The sequence below is a fragment of the Gavialis gangeticus genome, unplaced genomic scaffold (assembly GCF_001723915.1).
Source record: "Gavialis gangeticus isolate Ggan-Ray unplaced genomic scaffold, GavGan_comp1, whole genome shotgun sequence".
NCBI lineage: Eukaryota > Metazoa > Chordata > Crocodylia > Gavialidae > Gavialis > Gavialis gangeticus.
This window is the reverse complement of record NW_017729024.1, coordinates 49,527,855-49,548,403: the sequence shown is the minus strand read 5'-3', so window position 1 is coordinate 49,548,403 and position 20,549 is coordinate 49,527,855. Positions and strand designations below refer to the sequence as shown.

The 20,549-nt window shown below is 44.1% G+C and overlaps 1 protein-coding gene across 1 annotated transcript in view; it reads left to right on the top strand.

Annotated features, from left to right (window-relative positions):
- Nucleotides 1-20,549, top strand: part of GRIN3A (glutamate ionotropic receptor NMDA type subunit 3A) — a 160,988-nt gene that overhangs the window by 100,380 nt on the left and 40,059 nt on the right. Inside the window, exons 5-6 of the mRNA XM_019518201.1 lie at nucleotides 13,973-14,118; nucleotides 18,597-18,712. Coding sequence (XP_019373746.1) covers nucleotides 13,973-14,118; nucleotides 18,597-18,712 — 262 coding nt within the window. The remainder of the gene's footprint in view (nucleotides 1-13,972; nucleotides 14,119-18,596; nucleotides 18,713-20,549) is intronic.

Below are 20,549 nucleotides of genomic sequence, written 5' to 3'. Positions count from 1 at the left end.
ACTATATTCATTCACTCACTCATGCATTCATCTAAAATTATTTTTTAATATCTCAACAAAATCAATAGGACCCATTTCAGATCGGTTTCAAAAAACTAAATAGCAAAGGTATATTCTAAATTGGGTAGCAGTTGAGGAGGGGGTGGGGATAGAGGAGAGAGGGAGTGAAAGGAAACCTTTCTATCCCATCTGAAAAATTCCACTTGTAATATAACAGGCCTAGATTCCTTCAGTGGACCTGTTCTCATCAGCCTAGCAACACTGATTTCGCAGCTGGAAAAGTATCTCTATTTACAGATAGGGAGCAGATCAAAAAGGGTAGACTAAGTGACTCAAACCCAGATTTCTTAGGTCCAATCTGATAAAGTGCTGCTAAATTGGAGTTGAGGGAAAAAATGTATAGTCCCTCAGGAATTAACTATTTTCCTAAATGTGTCAATTTTACATACAGCTATTTGTGCTTAAAACCTTGCTATTTCCAACCTTGCAAAGCAGCAGAATAGCTTGTCAAAAGTCCTTCTGTCCAGAAAACACTTCAATGCTATTAAATAACTTACAAGTGTATACTTGTATTTATACTCACAAAACGTGTATTGAAGCTGGAGCTGTTTGCGCTGAAGCAAAGCACAATAACTCAACAAGTGGAACAGGGTCCATAAATTAATACCTATCACAAAAAATGTCTCTTTTTGTTGAAGGATTTTGACTATCTCTGGAGGAAGCACTTGGAGCTTGACTTCTGAAGTAGCTATTTTTCTACAGTAACTGAATTGCTATTTTGCTATCAACTGCATGTTACTCTTAATGGTCCCCCACTATTTCACATTCTGCTATTGCACATCTATCAAAATATGGGGAAAAAAATCACGATTAGAATTTGAAACCCCAGAAGCTACATTGCTTCTGCAGCACAATGAGGAGCAGAAGGAGTACATCATTATTCTTGTCACTAAGGTCAGCTAATGTGACTCTGCACTGTCTCACAGGTATATCTGGGAGAATTGTAGCTTTTCTATGGAGGGACAAATCTCAGTCTCTTTACCTGCATATTCCAGTTGGATTATGTGTAATGAATGCCAGCAGGATATGATTCCAAATCATTTTTCTGAGTATAACTGCTCACTGACTTCATAACAATCTTATACATTACACCAGCTAAGGAATTTGCTGGTGTAAATTCAAAATGGCTGGAATTTAACCAGGTTCAGCAGTTATGGATTGGCAGGAGGACTTGTCAATCTATGGTTCAGCTTCCCCCAGCACCTCTTGTGATAATGCTGTAATGGAGCATCTTCAGTTACCCAAGAAGCATCCCAAATTCTATTCTGAAGCCTTTCTAGGAATCCACCTGTAGACTACTTGTCTCTCGTTCCAGGTGTTTCTCTACCTATAAGTGATAGAAGAAATAGGGTGCAGAAGAGCCAGAAGCCAAGAATAGGTAATTGTAGGATTGTTGCTACTACACTGTCTGTGCTCAAGACCTTCATGCCCAGATACCACTCTCAGGAGACTCTGGATGAGCCATTGCCACTTCTCTATCTGTCCCCCATTTACATCTGAACAACCTCCTCTACCTCTAAAATATATGTGTGTGAATTTTCATACAAATAGGAATATTTCAAGTTTTCAGATGCTTCCAAAAAATTAACAAGCCCCAACTCTTTCAAAATTCACAGTAAAATAATTGTTGAAAGCTTCTGCATAGATTTCCACATGGCTTTTTACTGAAGTTTTTGCCTAGCACTATAAGAAACTGTGTTTGCTAAGCTGAAGAGAATACAGAACGCACCTCTGCTCAGACAACCCTGTGAGAAACATAAGTCCTGCCTAATTCCCCTCTTATGAGGCAAATTACTGCACTGCTGCCCCATATGCTGAGTGCAACAGACCCATTTTGAAATGCTAATGCTCTGATAGATTATCAGTGTTTCACAGCAGCCCTCCATGCACTACCCCGTGCAGGGGTTAACATCTACAGATGAGCACTTGCTCGAGATTCTGTACCACCATGGCTCCATAGCAAGTGTTATAATGGAGTTGCTATGAGCGTACCTAGACCCTGGCCCCAGATGAACTTTTAGTATTGGGCCCCACTTCACCAGAGATAATGATAATAATAATTGAACAACAGAAAAAAAATATTATCATTTTCAGGCCCCATTTCTGTCTGGGCCCTGGGCGACTGCCCCGTTTGCCCAGGCCTATGTCCGGTTCTGCTCTGTGTATGCATAAGGCGGCCATAAAACCAAAAGAGTGAGTGATTGTTCAAAGCATAAAACTTCCAGCTGAAGGGTTCTCAAATTTCTATTGTACTTTTCATCCGAGGTTGGAGGAAAAGTTTTGAAATGTCTCTCAACCTTTTAAATCAGATTTATCTGAAAATAGGATTCTTTAAGAAAAGGAACTTAAGGAAGCTACCCTGCCTCTGGATCTGTCATTACAGAATGCAGTAACTGTCATTGTGCTCTGTCATATACTAGCTACCTAATTCTACTTTTCTCATTTTCATTGCAGAAAAATTCATATTAAGAAAAGAAGGCTAAGCATCTTTTTCTTGGTGGAGGGGCAGGGAAGGGGGAGAGAAGGACTGTGGCTAAACAGAAGCTAAAATGATTTTAATTGCTCAAGCAGCAGGTTAACCCATATGATGCTACAAATATTCTTTCTTTTTTACCAGTAAGATGGATCAAATGGGTCTTTGACTTGGCTACAGTTAGGCAGCTATTATATACTATTGATCAAGTACTGGGAAAACATTTGCTAATCTAAAACAACTAAGAAGTAGGTTAATCTCACTGCCATGTAATTAATTGGAGCTCACATTTAAGCAATGCCACAAACAGTTGACCTGCAAGCTAAATGAATACTTGAGAATTCCCTGCAATTTTCCGTTGGTTTAAAATGAATGTGATCACAAAGTGTGAAACTGGGTGTTTACATTTCAAAGCCAGGATCCATAAGATCTATCAAACCTTTAGATTGTATGATTTAAATACCTTTACCTACAGTAACTTCAAGACATCAGGGAATCTTCTCTTAAACTAAAATGCTTTTCTTAAAATATTACATCAGGATGGGACAGGATTTCATTTTTCTCTCACAAGTTCCTCCACCTTATCTTTCTTTATCACTTCCCTAGCCAATTTTCTGTTGCATATCAATGGGGTCCCAAGATGACACTATATCAGTGCAGAATATTGGGAGCAGACCATACAGAAAGGGTAGTAGACTGCAGATAAGACAAAGAAGATCAGTGCACCCAACAGCCACTGGTCCACGACAAGAACTCCCAGGCATTATAATAAAGAAAACCACAGCAGGTATATGGAATATGAAGAGGCATAAGGAATTCCTTTTGTTTTTCAGTGATTAGGTTCTAGCTATGCAGGTCTGAGAATGGATGTATATACATGAGAGATCATTAAAGAGCCCAATACCCTCTCGTCAGAATGAGAACTGACCAAATTGTCATGCCATTGCGCATGCTAGACTTGCTGTTCTGAAGCATGTGATACACAAGTCAAGATCCCAGCTTGCACTTCACAAGTCCATCGGTGTTCTTCTACATAATATGCCCCACCAAGTCTGGGCCTTTGTGTTCTCAGTCAAACTGATGCAGTGAACACAGAGTGACTTCAGAATATACTCTTTTTATTGCATAGGTGGGTAAGGAAATTGCCTATCATAGTTCCTTGTGTTTGTAAGTGTCTGTTGCTGTAGCTGTAGCAAATTCACATTCCTATGCACATTTAGTACCACTAAGCCAATATAATCTATGCATATGCCCATTTTCTTCCAGCAGCATATTAGATCTCCTTCCTACAAAAGGAAGAAAATTTAAAAAAAAAAGTACATTTGACCACTCAGCAAAGATTTTTATCACTGAAATCTCAGAAGAAGTTCAACATGATCTGAAGAGAAAATGGTGTTTGCTGTACTCATCTCTGCTGGTAACTGCAGTATTATCAGTAGGCCAGCCTTTGCTCATCAAGTTATAAAATGACACTGCACAACCATGTACAAGATGCAGATGCAGTGCTCAGACAAGCCTAGAGCAATTCATGGCCTCTGTAACAGCACTGACATATACTGAGGCATCCATGGCCTGTTTCCCTTTCTGATTTCCCTCAACATTTCATCCTGCATGATCTCTGCTTCACAGCCTGCTCAATCTACTAAGGAGCTGACATCTCTATTTGTTCCCCCTCACCTCTTCAAGAATTCCCCACCAAGGGCTCTTAGACCCACCATCTCCCCCTATAGGAAAGATGAATAGAGGTTATTCATCCCTACACTCTCCCAGTGATAGCTTTCTTTAGAAATGATTCACCACTCTTCCTGCACCTTGGTGACTCACTAGGCAAGGCATAGCCCCCTGCTACTTTCCCAACTCTGGTCCTCTAGCTTCTTCTGCTATGTCTATAGAGGTGGGGTGGAGGGTGACATTTTAATTAGATCAACTCTTGGGAGCCACTCTAATTAAAACACCCCAAGCATCTCATGTATTCAGCATCCCACATTTCTAAATGGTGGTGGGGTTGCTTTAACTAAAGTTCATTTGATGAGCTTTCATTAAAGTGCCCATGCCACCATTTTGCAATGTGGGACGTTGAATACACAAGACGCTGTAGCATGCTGGAGCGTTCCAGTTAGAGCATCCTGTTCGAAGCAGAACACATCAGAGCACATGTATAGGCAGCCCGTTCTCAGTCTCCTCAGCTCCAGCATAAGGATGTCAGTGAGCTAACCCACCAAATCCAGTCAGCCTTGTCCAGGCAATTCCTGAAGCTCTTTCCAAGGATCTGGAGGCCAGCTTGCACTTCCTCCTTCATCCTGTTTCCTTACCTGAAGCTGCCCCATGCTCTTAATCAGGTCCAGCTGGGTCAAGGGAACCAGACCCAATTTATATTACAATCAACTCTACGCTGATACTGTATGCACCAGAGAATTATTAAAAACAAACCTCACTAGAATCAGTCACAGGATGGCTGGTCACATTAGCACAGTCATTTTTGACATACAGGGAGACTGCTGGGGAATTAAAATCTGATAAACCAAGTCACAGGCCCCTAATATCTGAGCTAAAGGAAAATTGCTATTAACTACCTAATATATTCCCTTTGGGAAAGCTACTAGACAGCAGTAATTTCACAAACACTTGAGCTGAACCTACCTTCTAGCCAGTATGCAGACACCTAAGTGTACATGCCAACTACTACAGTACATGCCATGGACCATCCTATCACTATCACTGGCATGGGTATCATTTTTTTTTTAAACTGTTTGCTACTGTATGCCAGGTATGCTGAAAAAACACATCATCAAAGGAATGCCTCATCAAGAGAGTCCAGAACAAGTGCATTTGTATTATGTCAAGAAGCAAGTGTTTTTTCCAAATCATGAGTATCTTCCTCTGCTCTAGGCCTTTAAACAGGGAACAAGCAAGTTCAGAGATGAGTAAATGTGGCTTATATCTATCTCTGTAGCAATCTGTATAACTGCCGGACATGACTCCTTGGCCTCCTGAACATCCGATATCTCAATAGCTGTCTGTAAGCCAATGCAAACCTTCATCCTTGTGATTTCAGCAATGTACTGTACATTGATTGCAGCAATGTACTCTATCTAATTTTGTAGGATTTGATAGATACCTAGTGGGTGGGTTTCACTGTTGTGTTGGGTTAGTAACTATTTAAGCTTTTGCCAGGCAGCACTTGTCACCACCCTTCAAATTAATCTACTGTAATTTAGGACATTTAGATTTAAAATAGACTTGAATCATTCAATGCAGAACAGCAGCAGGAGCAGCACGAGATTTTCCTAGCCAAATCTCCAAGATACCATGGGTGGTACATATACAATAAATGTCAAGAGATGCCAGAGATCCACCCCTTTCTGTGTGACAATTATTCAGCCTTCAGTTTGTCTAGACTTCAAATTAAAAATAAAAGAGAGTGAAGTGTATTATTTTTATACACTAGAAATACCTATAACTTGGGGTCCTCTACAACTATTTTCTCTAGGTAAAGTCATTATAGTACCCATTATTAGCACCATGCAAGCATTCAAAAATAATGTATTAGATCACAAAATATAGAGGGTTTGAAAAAAAATAAGTCAATTTAGGGATGATTTTAATTTGTTATTGGTTTCTGAGTCTAGATGTAAGGGCTAGAAATGTACTTGCTTAATGACAGCGATGTTTGCATTGCATGACTCTGGGAGCTAGGGTTTTAAGAGTCACCATCAAATACTGTGAGGCTTGCAATAAAACTATGGGAGTTAGCAGCACTGCTTTGAGAAGTGTAAAAAGAAACTGTGTGGCACCAAGTCTTCTCAAAAGAAGACTAAAGAAAACGTTACAGGAACACTGCCAACTTGAAAGTTTTGTATTTGCTACTGAGACAAAGAAACTTTTAGGTGTTTGTACCCACAGGGGTTAGGGAAAATCATAATTGTCTCCAGGTTAATTTTGTGGATTTGGCAGCACTTTGAGAGTGGGTGGTTTTCACTATTGTGTTTACTGTCAGCTACCTTTGTCTCATGCACCAGCACTGGGACACAACTCTCATGAATCCCTCTGTGAGGAGTTCAGAGACATACTCTTACCAAGGATGTTCACTAGAAAACAGAGCAAGACCACAGGTGGTATTTCATCTACAGCTGCAAGACTCCTGTTTTCTGAAGAAGGCTGAGTGGGAGTAGCAGGGGCCTGGCCAGGTAGCTGGGTGAGCTCCTTGTTTACACGGCCAGACAGGACATGAAAGTGGAGAGAAGTTGGTTCCCCCCCTTACCTTGTTTCCAAGGAAGGTTTAGGTGGTCAGCTGCTCCCTAAATGCAGACTTGGGTTCCCGCCAACCTTTCACTCACATCTTAGTTTAAATCACAGGCCCCTATCTCAAACCTTAACATTCACAAAACATTTTGAAGGTGAAAAACATTAGTTAATGTTATTCTAATAAGATAAACACAAAAATCTTTAGTCACATTGGATACAATTTGACCCGGACAGCCATGTTACATACAAGTGAAGTTCTATTAAAACCATCAAAACAGAACTTGGGGGTGAATTTCACTGGGTTTACTTTGATTTTTCACCTGTACGCTAGAGAACACAGATAGCTGCAGATAGTGTATAGGTTTGTCAGCTTCCTCTATAGGAGTTCACAAATGTTGTCCCCCTTACTTTGTTGTACTGAATCATAGGTTTGGGTACCCTGACTGCCATCCATAAAGCATGCTTCCTGAGCAATGGCCAGTGAATCCTTTCCTGCAAGCGCACACCAAATACCGAACCTCTGACTTGAAAGATGGCCAAGTAGTTCATATTTCATGCCCCTTCCATCCTTGATTTTTCTGCTACACCTGCTCCAAAAAAGTGACCAAGTGGTGCTGACTGGTGCTGGGACATCTGTTTAGAACTGGACTGAACCTAGTAATTCTTCTGCATGAAGTTATCAGATGATAGCAGACTTAACTAAACAGGAATTGAACCAGATTTAAACCAGCAACTTTACACAGGATGCTTCCATAATGTCTACACGAGACACCCACTGCTCAATTGTTACTGTGCAGTCATTTATTATGTGCATAACCAAGTACTAAATGACTGCACAGTAACCAGCGTTACTTCACAGGAGCATCCCGGCACAGTTCCTGATGCTTATTGCGCAATAACTCATTACCACTGTGCAGTAGTAGTAATGAGCTACTGCAGAGTAAGCATCTGGTCTAAACACACCCTGTATCACCTAACCGTAAAGCTAATTAGACTCCCCGTCGCCCGTACCTCTTGGCACCTACCATTACTGGAAACATGGAGTGTACAGAGAGCCCACAGTAACAAAATGCAGCCCCAAGCAACTGGTCCTGACCCTGGTCCAAATCAGCACACTGAATGAGCTGACGACTGGTATGTACCAATCAATTGGCTCCTTTGTTCCCCTGTTGAGGTGCCTGTGCATGTACCAAATGTCTGCTCCGATGCATGCTAATTAGCACATGTTGGAGCAGACTTGGTTAACTGAGTCTGCTGAAACATGCTAATTAGCATACACCAGCAGCCTCCACCTCACATGCATTCAGCATCCCCACGCTTCAAAATGGCAGAGGGGGTACTTTAACTAAAGCTCATTGAACAAGCTTTAGTTAAACTGCCCCACAGCCATTTTGAAACATGGGCATGCTGAATACACATGACACTGCAGGTGCTTTAATTTAATTAAAGCACCCCCCCCACCTTAGAGCACATGTAAAGACACCCTTCAATAATAGTACTATACTTATTTAAATATAAAATGACCTTCACTATAAGATGAGACCTCTGATAATTAGACATTTCTAAATTTGATATAATTTTCCAGGTATAGAATCTAATAATTGGAGGTTTGTCCTGAATTTGTCCCCTTTACTGCTACAGCATGGAAAATAAATATGGGGGGATCAGGTAGCCCCTTTGCCTTCTGCCCTGCCAACTTCTTCCCCCCATCCTTACTGTCAGCCCCTGTTCTCCCTTAGCACGTGAAAGTGATTAGCAAATTTGAAAAAAATGACCTTGAAATAAATATATGTGTAGTAACTCCCTATAAGGATACTCATAGCCTTCTCATTAGTTCATCCAGAATTGAGGCATTTTATCTTTTTTGAAACTACTGCAAGATTTAGTACTGGTACTCCATAAACACACTTCTAGACAGTACTTTGGCACTTACATATATATAGTATGAATTATACATGATATTAATTGAAAGCCAAAAGGCTCATGATTTACCATAGAGTTCATTGGGCTGGACTCCACCAGAGTCAACAGCACTTGAAGCCATGGTAATCCCATAACTCAGCATTGCTCAGCATGTGCGTACTCCAGATCCTACCCAAAAAGGATCCATTTGCTAACCGGGTGTTCCTGTCATGAGTCCTGGGATTCTCCAAAAATGTATGTACAAGCGAGTCTTAGAGCAACCTGGTCCAGCTTCACCTCATGGAGGGCAGAACCATATGTGACAGACTTAGAGAGAGGTGGGGTGGGATGACAGAGGGCTTCTGGATTAACTATTTGGGGCCCTGTTTGGCAAAGTTTGCCAGACATTTAAGGTTCCCATCAGCATGTTTGCTCAGTATAGGCCATATATTTTATAGCCATACTCAGTGTTGGCTGCATTTAGTCAGCTTCACAGTTGGTTTCCATTACTGAGTACATGCTATTTTTAGCAGAAGTTCAAAGATAGACAATGTATTTAATAAAGTTTCCTTCTGTGTGAATGTAAGTTGAGGGGCTTTTCTCCCCAGTGATGAATAGGGGAAAAAAATCTTCTCTTATATTCAAGTAAATATGGTAATTCTTTCCACATGACCACTGAAACAGACTATCACTACTTGGACTATCTAGTTCATCACTACTTTTCACTATTCTGTGGTACATGGGTTCTTATACAGTGCTCACCATCACCATATTGGAATATCTACCCTAATGCAAGATTATCCTTTTCCTCTAGACTCCAGTTTCTTTTCTCTAGCACAGATGGATAGCCAGAATAAAACATTTGTACACCTGAGTTTTCTGCATCATCTCCAAGTGTTATTTAGAATATTTAGCTGCCCTGAACATTCTTGTGTATTATTTGGCAACTGTGGCACCTTACAGACTAACTCATTCAGAGGGGCATCTCTCTCTCTCTCATATACGTAAAATGTGTGCACATGCATGCATACATGTGTGTACACACACACACACGGCATCCATTCATCAGTGAGTGATGGTGGATATTGCAACTATTCTACTGACTGTTGGTGCATTTTCTCTTGTGGCTGGAAAGACCAGTGTTAGACTTGCAGGTCCTGCCAGTGGTTACAGGTATACATGGCATTAAAGGCTACTGTACTGACAGGCTGTTTCCTTTGGTCATGTTTCTGTTGTAATTTGAGTGACCATTTCTCATTGTGATGTTGGACTCCATGATTGAGCAGGGAACACCACTTTGTCCTGTCTCCTGCTAAGACCTCCCAAAGGTTTGGGTCAATTCCAAAAGCCTTCATATCCTGCTTGCAGATGTCTTTGAAGCACAGTTTCAGGCACCCTACTCTCCTCTCCCCATCTTTAATTTGCCCACGTAGAATGGCCTTTGGGATGCACCAATCTTCCATCCTGCAAAGATGACCAAGCCAGCATAGGTGCAACTGTTTAAGTAGTGCAGTGATGGTTGGCAGGTTGGCTTTGGTGATGACTTCTGTGCTGGTGATTCTGTCTTGCCACTTGATGTCAAGGACATGCCATACACATTCCAGTGTAGGTGGAAGCTGTTCAGCCTCTTTTCTTGATATGCATGTTGACCAGTGGTGTCCCCCAGAGCTCCGTTCTCAGACCTGTACTCTTCAATGTATTTATAGTGATCTGGACTCTGGCGTCAGAAGAGGAATGGCTAAGTTTGTTGATGACACCAAACTAGGGGGAAGTGTGATCACCCTAGAGGGTAGGCTAGGGATCTAGGCTGACCTCAACAGGCTTACAAGGTGAGCAGATCAAAACCTGATGGCATTCAACAGAGAAATTCAAGGTGTGCATTTTTTTTCACCTTGGGAGAAAAAACCCACATCACACTTATAGGTTCAGCAGTGCTACACTTGTTAGCACCATGACTGAAAGAGACTTGCGGGTCATGACTGATTACAAGCTAACATGAGCTACCAATATGATGCCGCAGATGGCAAAGCAAACAAAACTATGGCTTGCATCTACCAATGCATCTCAAGCAAGACCCAGGAAGGCATCCTCCCATTTTACTCGGCCTTGGTGAGGCCGCAGCTGGAATACTGCATCCAATTCTGGGCTCTGCAATTCAGAAAGAATGTGGAGAAGCTTGAGAGGGTCCAGAGGAGAGCCATGCACATGATTAGAGGACAAGGGAGTAAGCCTTATGAAGAGAGGCTAAGAGCCATGGGACACTTCAGCCTGGAAAAGTGTAGGCTCAGGGGTGACTTGGTGGCAGCCTATAAGGAGTATGCATCAGGAATGGGAGAACATCTTTTCACCAGGGCACCCCAAGGGATAACAAGGTCCAACAGTCACAAACTCCTGGAAGACCATTTTAGGCAGGACATAAGGAAATACTTCTTTACTGTTCAAGTCCCCAGGGCCTGGAATAGACTCCCCACAGAGGTGGTGCAAGCACCTACTCTGGACACTTTCAAGAAACATTTGGATGCCTATCTTGCTTGCATCATTTGACCCCAGCCAGAGCCATCTCTAGGGGTATGCAGGGCCTGGGGCAAATCAGCCTGCGCAGATCCTGGGGAGGTGGGGCAGGGGTGGCGAACAGCCAGAGCTGGCAGAGCAGGGGTGGAGGGGGTGGTGAGCAGCCAAAGTTGGCAGAGTGGAGGCAGGGGGTGAGCGGCCAGAGCCGGCAGAGCAGTGGGGATAGGGCACGGGATGGTAGCATTCAGTGATGGCAGAGCCAGTGGCGCTCAGCAGTGGTGGTGCATGGCAGCCACGGTGGGGTCTGTACCATTGCCCCGATTCAACCTCCCTTAGGGATGGTCCTGATCCCAGCTGACTCCCTGCCCCTTGGGTAGGGGACTGGACCCAATGGTCTCACAAGATCCCTTCCAGCCCTAATGTCTGTTAAATCTATGAAAAGTATGACCATGTCTCACTGCTGTATATAAGGACACTGAGGACACAGGCTTTGTACACAAGCAACTTACTTTTGATTGTGAGTTTTGTATTGTTCCAGCCACATTTGGAGAGCTTACTGAAAATAGTAGTTGCCTTTCCAATGTGCATATTTAGCTCTTCATCCAAGGTAGCAGAACTCATTCACTGCCTTGAGAGGTGTGCTATCAAGGCTGATAAATGGTGACTGGCAAACACCCTATCTTAGGACCACAGTCTTCTTGATGCTGATAGTCAAGGCAAACATCCTGCTAGCATGAGAGATGTGATTCATACGTATCTGTAGTTGGCCTTCTTCATAGGTGGTGAATGAAGCATGGTCAGCAAAAAGGAGCTTCCTAATAAGCATGTGCCTCACTTGTATCTTGGCCTTTAGATGTGATAAATTGTGGAGTTTGCCATCTGATCTTGTGTGAAAGTTTATACCTTCCCCCAGGCCATCAAAAGCATAGTGCAGCAGCAGAGAAAAGAAGATCCCAAAGGGTGTGGGGGCCAGAACACAACCCTGCTTCATTCCACTCTTCACCTCAAACATGTCAGAGATTGATCCATCAAACTGAACTGAGGCTTGCATGTTTCCAGGGAAGCAGCACATCATGTTTAGTAATGTTGGGGGGCATCCAATCTACATTATACATATACATCTATATTCTATTCACACACACACGTGCACACATTCATATATATGTGAATGTGTGTACATATATATACGGGGGGACAGAGACTTTTTTTTTAATCTTTAAACCTTTATTATATTGAAGTTAAAAACTAAATGTGAAACTGCAAAAGTTCGTGCTCCCTCCTCTGGGACAAGCATGAAACATTTGTCAGTAAATGAAACAAATCAGAGAGAGGAAAAGAGGAAAGGAAGACATCTATATAGAGTTAGTCTACAAGGTGCCACACTGCCTGACTTCTGCCCAACTTCAAACTAACATGGCTCTGTGTATTGCATGAAATGCTGCATCCGAGCTTGCTGGGGAAATGTATAGAAAACTACTAGCCAATTGCCCATCAAGAATGACAGGGGGCAGGGGAGGAGGGGGCTGGGATGGAGTGCTGCCACCTGCTGCCGCTGTTCTGCCTCTTTCAGGGAGCAGGGTGGGGAAGCTGGGGGAGACGGACAGACTTAGGCTTTTATAATATTAGAATTCTCTGAGCCTTAACAGTAAAGTATATTTCCTTTGCCTTAAAGACTCAGTCCTTTAAAGGGCTGTGCTCTGCTGCAAGGCGATGAGGGCTCTCATCTCTTTCTGACTTCAGTGATCGCTGGGGGCAACCTGAACACTCAGTATGTTACCAAGTGGATCCTTTTCCATTTTCCTACAATGAGCAAATGATGTACACCAGAAACTTACCCAGGTCAGCTCCCTGAACCTCTTAACCAATCAAGAGCCTGACAACTTCATCATGCTGAAATGAATCTAGTTGCGATAGAAACAAACATGCACGTAACTAAAAAAGCTGCAGGGGTTTTGTAGCATTTCTGAAAGGGACCACCTGGAGACCAAAGCCTTAGTTATGTTCAGAATACATAGAGCAATCCCATTTGTCTCATCTCCTAGTGTTTTCTCAGGAGTACAGGACAGTTCCCACAGACGCATAGTCCTTAATCTCTCTGGTGACACCAAGAACAGGGCACCCATTGCTATACTGGTTTACAATAAGTCTTCTAGGATCTGAACTAAAACCACCAGATGCATCTCTCACAGAATCATCATGAGAATCCTGGCTCCAGGATATTTTGGCAAGGTGCCCTTGCCAGAAATCAGCAGCAAAGCCAGCCTTCTGCAGAAGGGTACGTTTATTTTCTAACGCAGACCGTAGCGTTCACCTGGAACACTCAGAATGTGGTTTCTAGGTTGGATGGGGGAGGGAAGGTACTGTACAAAGAGGGTTTAAGCAAGGAGATGTGAAGCTGAATTGTATGAGCTGGAGGAATTCATTACCTTTTCCTCAAACTTGGGCTGAGCTTAAGATAAAAGAACTGAACCAAACCTGGATTTTGTGGGGGTTGCTGACTCCAGGAGGAACTTCAAATCCCTGAAACAAGTCACAAGAGCATGGTGATGGATTAAATCAGGCAGTATCTGGTCTTGAATAGGGTGTGTAGCAATTTTTCACAGGAATTTGACAGGGAATATGACACCACATAAAACATAAGAATGTGTCTGCAAAATCTTTAAGGTTTATTACAATTCCCTTATGTTTTCTTTAGAATACAGAAAACTAGACATGAAACTGAGAATTCATGAGCTGAATAAGACAAATTACTCAGCTGGTCTCTCTTTTTATTCCTCTTAGCTTCACCATCCATCCCAGGGATTTCGCTTTGGAACAGTACGAGAAAGCAGTGCAGAAGATTATGTCAGGCAAAGCTTCCCAGAGATGCACGAGTACATGAGACGGTACAATGTACCTGCGACCCCAGATGGAGTATTGAACCTAAAGTGAGTCTCTGCATGTGGTAGTCATGTGATGATAGATCAGCCTGCCAAAAAACAATAAAGTACAGCACTAAAGTGCAGCCCAGATCCCAAACCCATTGAAATCAATGGTAGTCATCCAATGAGTTGAATGGACTTTAAAGCAGGCCTTAGTTATTTTAACTGTCCTCTGCATGTTTTCTGGATTCATCCTGTTTTTTATACATTCTCTAAAGCATACATTTTGGATTCCAGCATTGTGTCTGGTTTCATACTTTCAAAGTCACCAGCAGCATCATGTTGGCATGGAGGGACAGCCTAACAGATGGGGAAAAAACAAGCCTATTCTGCATCCCTTGGAAGCAACAATACCAGTAGAATAACCACAGTATGGATAACATAAGAGGTGCTGAAGTGTCCCCAAGCAAAGTGACACTTTGTATGGTGATTATGCCAAGCCATCCCTTCTGCTGCTTACTGGCAGTAAAATAAATTGTGGCACATTTCTGTGCTTGGAACATATTCATTAGGCAATAGGCAAACAAGGTCCTTTGGGTAAATCCAATATCTTTTATTATACGAACTCAGATAGTTGGAAAAATTCTCCTTAGCAAGCTTTTGGGCACAAAGACCCTTAGTCAGGCTGAGGAAACATCTTCGGATGGTCTGTGCTTTTCCTCAATGGAACGGTAAAGCAGCCAGAAGTGGTACATATGCAAGAAAGTCATTTCTATATCATTAGGCAATAGGCAGTCTTTTGGGGTCCAGATACAGATAAAAACCAAACCTCAGAGAGCTCAATGCCCACTGCAGTCACAATAGGTGGCTTGATCCAAAATAGACTCATTTGGAAAAGACTGGACCTCAAATTGAATCAGAATAGCAATGATCCTAGCCTGGCTTAAAAAGAGTAAAAGAATATTAATAATCCTCGTGCTTCAAGGAATAATCTTGATCGTTGATTGTTAGCAGGGTTTCAAAAGCACATTCTCCTCAAAATACAGCATTCCACCATTGATTATATGCATTACATGACGAGAGGCTATAATCACGGCCCTGAAGTCATTACCTACAGTTTTGATCCTGTAGTGTTTATGTAATGAATAACGTGTGCTGATTTGCAGTTGATATGATTTATTATAATTGTATATTGTTCCCCAATTTATACTGATAATTAATCCCTAGACATGTGCCAGATCTTTTAATGCTGTCTATCAGCTTAGAGCCACTGAAGTCAGTGAAGCTATGCCAAAGTACACTGACTGGGGATGTAGCCATTTAAGATTTTTGTCCTACACCTTGATAGAATACATAATATAAACTCTAACATGCTGTCTTCATTCAAATTTGCTTTTCACCGGCCCCCTTTGCATGTTACAGGTATTGTGCAATTAACTGATTAACTGCACAATTACTTTAAGACCAAGTACTTTACACAGGTAGCTTCTCATAATACCAGCTATAAAGTTAGACTTAAAAAATGTGTACTAACTTTATAGCTGGTTGCTACTGAGTTTCAGTTTGCACATGTAGCAGGGTCTCCCCCCGCGGCCAGGAGCCCTATCAGCTGACAGGGCTCCCAGCTGCAGAAAAGCACCATCATGCCCTATCCAAAACCCCCCGACCTGGGGAATCACAGTAGCCGTGATTCCCAGGGCTCAGGGGTGCATGAATCCTGCATGACTTGGGGGTACCTGAAACTAAGGGGGCTCCCAGCCACAGGAGCTTGCTTATTGCTGGTGATTGGGTTCCCTTTCACCAGCAATAAGACGCAATGCAATCTAATGTGCAATCCCACAATTGTGCCTCCTGCCATGCACATCTGGCATAGCAGGAGGTGCGATTGTGTAGATCAGGGCAGGCAATTATTTTGGCTGGAGGGCAATTTAACAAGTTTTGGTGAACTGTCAAGGGGTGCAAGGGTAGTCCAGCCCTTTGACAGCAATTTGAAAGCTCCTGGTCACCATCTTGGGACCAGAAGTGCCACCCTTAACCTTTGCCACCAGAAGTCTCTCCCCTTGCACCTGGAAGTACTCCCTTTGGGACGGAGGTTTTCCATCTTGGAACTGGAAAAAAACCAAAGTATATACTAAAAATCAAACATAGTTTCATAGTTTTTAGGGGCTGGAACATCTACAATAACATATTTTAATTTTATTTCAAAAAATATTTTTTGTCCTGATGTGTGTGTGTGATGTATATAGAGGTGATTACATAATAGCTCTAAATGAAATTTTACTCTTGTATATTATGGGGGGGTATGGAAGGGTGTGGGGGGCTGTGGGCGTGTGTCGGGGTTGGGGATGTGTGTGTGGGGTTTGTGTAGAGAGGGCCTTGTACATTTACACTGGTAACCTTCAATGACCCAAGTGTTCATGGGGAGTGAATGCAAAAGCAAAGCAAGTCTGAATAACGGCTATTCATTCAAGAACTGAAACCTGTATTCATGTAAAAGCTTTTGTAGAATATGCCCAGCCTTCATTTTGACCATAGTGCAGACTGACTCTAGGAAAAGCACAGGAAAATAATGCTTAGGCCAGCACATTAGAGATTTTGATCTCCTCTGCCCCTGTGCTTTGACACTATAAGAACAGCTGGATTTGATTCTTAGTCTATTGCATTCTCCTTCCTCTGAGCCAATGAACTGTCACAGGAACAAAACAGGTCTGAAAGCAGATAGCAAGTCAGCTAGAACTGCCTCTCTACGTGCACATATAGTTTTATTCTGCCATCTCCACCCCAAAATGCTGCCAGGAACATGAACCCTTTTGCCCTTGATATTTAAATCAATTTTCTGTTTACACCAATAGCCTCCGAGTCCTGTCTTTTACCCTTCTTATAAATTAGGTTTGCATTTGGTTTTGAATTGTGTTCACATCAAACACTTCCTAAGAACGAAGTCAGATAGATATTGTACCGAGGAGCAGTTCATGGTTGTGGCAGGGCACTATGTGTGCCTGCCACTTTAAGGCCCTGGAGCTGGCAGCCTGCAGGTGCCTAATGAGGGCAGCCATTTTAGGTTCAGGGCTGCCCATATAAGCAAGGCAGTTTTGCTGCTGGAGGAGAGGCAATAACATTGCCTGGCCTGAGGGCTACTGAGTTTCATCCAGAGGTAAGGGAGGAGCTATAGGGGATGGTAGGAGGCTCCTGGTCCTGGGTACAACCAGAAACTACACCCTGCTGGGAGTGGATGGCCTGGTGGGGCTCCCAGTGGTGCGGGAGTCCCCAGGAAATGCCAGGCCAATGATCACCCTGGTGAAAGGTGGGTTGGGGCGCTTTAACCCCTAGCCCTCACCTTAGGGTGGGTTGCAGTACACTGGAGGTAGTTGTGGGGGTTTCAGGCCCTGAGGAGGAGAGTTGGGGCCAGGCATGGCTGTGGCCACCTGAGCCCACCTGTGGAGGGAGGCCCTGAGACCCCGAGTAAAGGGGGTGTTATGAGCGCTGGGGAGCCCCCAGTGTGAGGGGGGGGCTCAGCCAGAGGGCGAGAGAGCTGAGTCCCGATCCCAGTAAGTCCTCCAATGCTGGGAGGCAGAGTTTGGGCCAAACATAACATCTGAGCCCCAGTTGAGAGGGGGCCCTGCTGAGGAGCCCCAGTTGAGAAGAGGCCAGTGCTGTGGAACCACAGTGAGAAGGGGCAGTGATCAGAAGCCCCAGAGAGAGGGTGATGTGGAGCCCTGTGAAGGGAGAGGGGGCTCAGCCAGAGAGACCGAGAGCTGAGCCCTGACCCCAATAAGTCCTCCACTGTTGGGAGGCAGAGTATGGGTCAAAGATGACACCAGTCATAGCACCACGACCTGCTGCCCAGGAGAGGAGTGTGAGTCCCCTGTGAGACCCTGAGGCACCAGTTATGGTGTGAGGTACCCCAGCTCCCCATGTCCGTAAAGGAGGACCCAGAGAGGGGGACCCCAGGATAAAAGTATGGGTCATACATCAGGGCCTGCCAGAGCTTCCCCGACTGGCCCAGGCAGGGGCCAGGACCAGGAGGGTCAGAAGGGCAAGGAGGCCCTTGAAAGGGATGCCCAAGAGCCAGGGGCCCCGACTGGCTTGGAGGTGGGCCAGGGCTAGTGTGAGCTGAAGGTCCCAGTGAGGGGACCACACCCGAAGGGGAACCAATGTCAGGGTAATATATGGCGTGGTATGATGGTGGCAGAGTCCACCTGAAGGGAGGAACCCAGGTAGGGTCCTACAGTAGGATTCTGGGTCCCATCGTGGGGGACTGGCGCAAATGAGAACATCATGATGTCATCAGTGAGGCTTGAGCTGCAGTGTACGGGAGGAATGGAGCTGCACATAGTGCCTCCTAGCAGCAGGGCAGAAAATGGGCAGCCTCCTGCCTAATTACCTCTATTAATTAATCAATTAAGACCAAGACATGGCAGGAGAGAAGGCGGGCGATTAGCCCAAGAACAGGTGGGCAGGCGTCGCGGGGATGGGCCCTGGTAGCCCCCCTGTTACAATGGTATTAAATAATTTTGTGTTTCTTGCTTTGATCTTGAACACAGGAATGATCCAGAGAAACTTGATGCCTTCATCATGGATAAAGCGCTCCTAGATTATGAAGTGTCAATAGATGCTGACTGCAAACTTTTGACTGTGGGGAAACCATTTGCCATCGAAGGTAGTAATTGGTTTTGTATAATAACTTTCTCTTTCCAATAGGCTCTACTTGCCAGCATTGCAAATAATGAATCAGAAGAATAGATTGTGGATGAAATCTTGAAATCAACAACAAAACTCCCACTCACTTCAGAGGAGCTCAGATCCATCCTATTTGTTTTTGCACTGTTTTTATGTCAGTTTTCAAATTGCTGGCATTGTACATTGCTATGGGGACACAGTGGTGGCAATGGTGTTATTGCACTGCTGTCTATAAACCCTGGTCATGAGCCAGGATCCCACAGTGCTTGGCACTGTACAAGAACAGAGCAAAAAGACAGTATATACTCCAAAGAGCTTTAGCATCTAAATATTTAATCTCTGGTTAGTCAATACAGTAATAGAATACAGCCTCCTCTCAGAGGCACTTTTTGTCTTAGGGGAGTTGCCCATGCAAAACAAATAGTTTTGACACGATGTATAATAATTTAATCAAATATAATACTTACTCTTCTGTGAGTGGTTTGGACTACAAACGTTGAGTATCATGTTATTTGCTCACATGAGCAGAATCCTACCAGGGATTTATCTGTGACAGTAGGGAAAATTCTGCCTTTTCCTTATGGGAATAGATAGTCTTCAAGGTATCAGAATCTGTCCACACAGAGTTGATGGGGAAGCAGGATCTCAGGAGATCAGATAAGACACTGGCAACCCTTGTGCCCCAGGCAACTGTGTTTCCCACCCCCCACCTCCCCGGGACTATCTCTGCACTGTTGGAAGTGAGGAGGGATAGCATAAAGAAATGGTTGAGGCTAGCAGTCCATAACTATGTACATCCATTGGCCAATTCCCCATGACTCTCCCAACATCTGTGGGCTACCATTGCCTTAAGTCTGTCATCTCTGCTTGGGGGAAGGATTATTTTTCCAACCCCTGTGGGTCACGCTGCATGAGGCACCAAGTACTTACTCTTGGCTCAGGGAATAAGACTTAGCCTTATACCTGGAAAATACACCACTGTCAGCCTAAGTGTGGAGAGCATCTTTGCTTCATGGTTCAGGATGAACTAATTACATCCTGGGGAATTATGCAATTATGTGCCCATGCAATTTTGTACATAACAGGCATGACCACACATAGTTTTGCATAATTTAACCATAGCAGGCTCTGTGCCTCCCCCTCCATGACGTGGAGGCACAGAGCTATGCGACTGGACACCTGGGTAAGTGGGGAGGGGAGCTCTAGCCTGCAGGAGGAAGGGTGGGCATGAGGGTATATGTGGGTGGGTGTGTGCCACATGCCATTGGGCCAGGCTGGCTTGCTCCGTGTCTCCACATAGAGCTTCCAGCATTCCAGCAGGAAGCCACCTGTGGAGGCACAGAGCCCACCCGGCCCAATGGCACGAGACTTCATGCCTCCATGTGCAGCTTCCTACTGGAGTGCTGGAAGCCCCACATGGAAGGCTGGCCCAGGTCAATTGTGTGTGGACCTGGAGCCATGCATCATCAAACTGGGCAGGAAGCTGCAGATGGAGGCATAGAGTCATAAACCATTAGGCTGGACAGGCTCCTGATTGCCTTCACATGCAGCTTTGTACTGGAGTGCTGGAAGTCCCACATGGAGGCACAGAAGCGGCCTTAAAGGGCTGGGCTGGCTCTGTGACTCCACCAGAGGTGTGACACTGGGGGCTTTGCCTGCCACTGCCATGAGCTTCCCAAGGGCCTGCTGCCTGCTACTTCTGAACCACCAGTGGCAGGGGCAATACACCATGTAGGGGATGGATGTGTGATGGCAGGCCCACACCTACCTACAGCCCCCCCACACACCCCCTTCACAACACCCTCACAAAACCCACA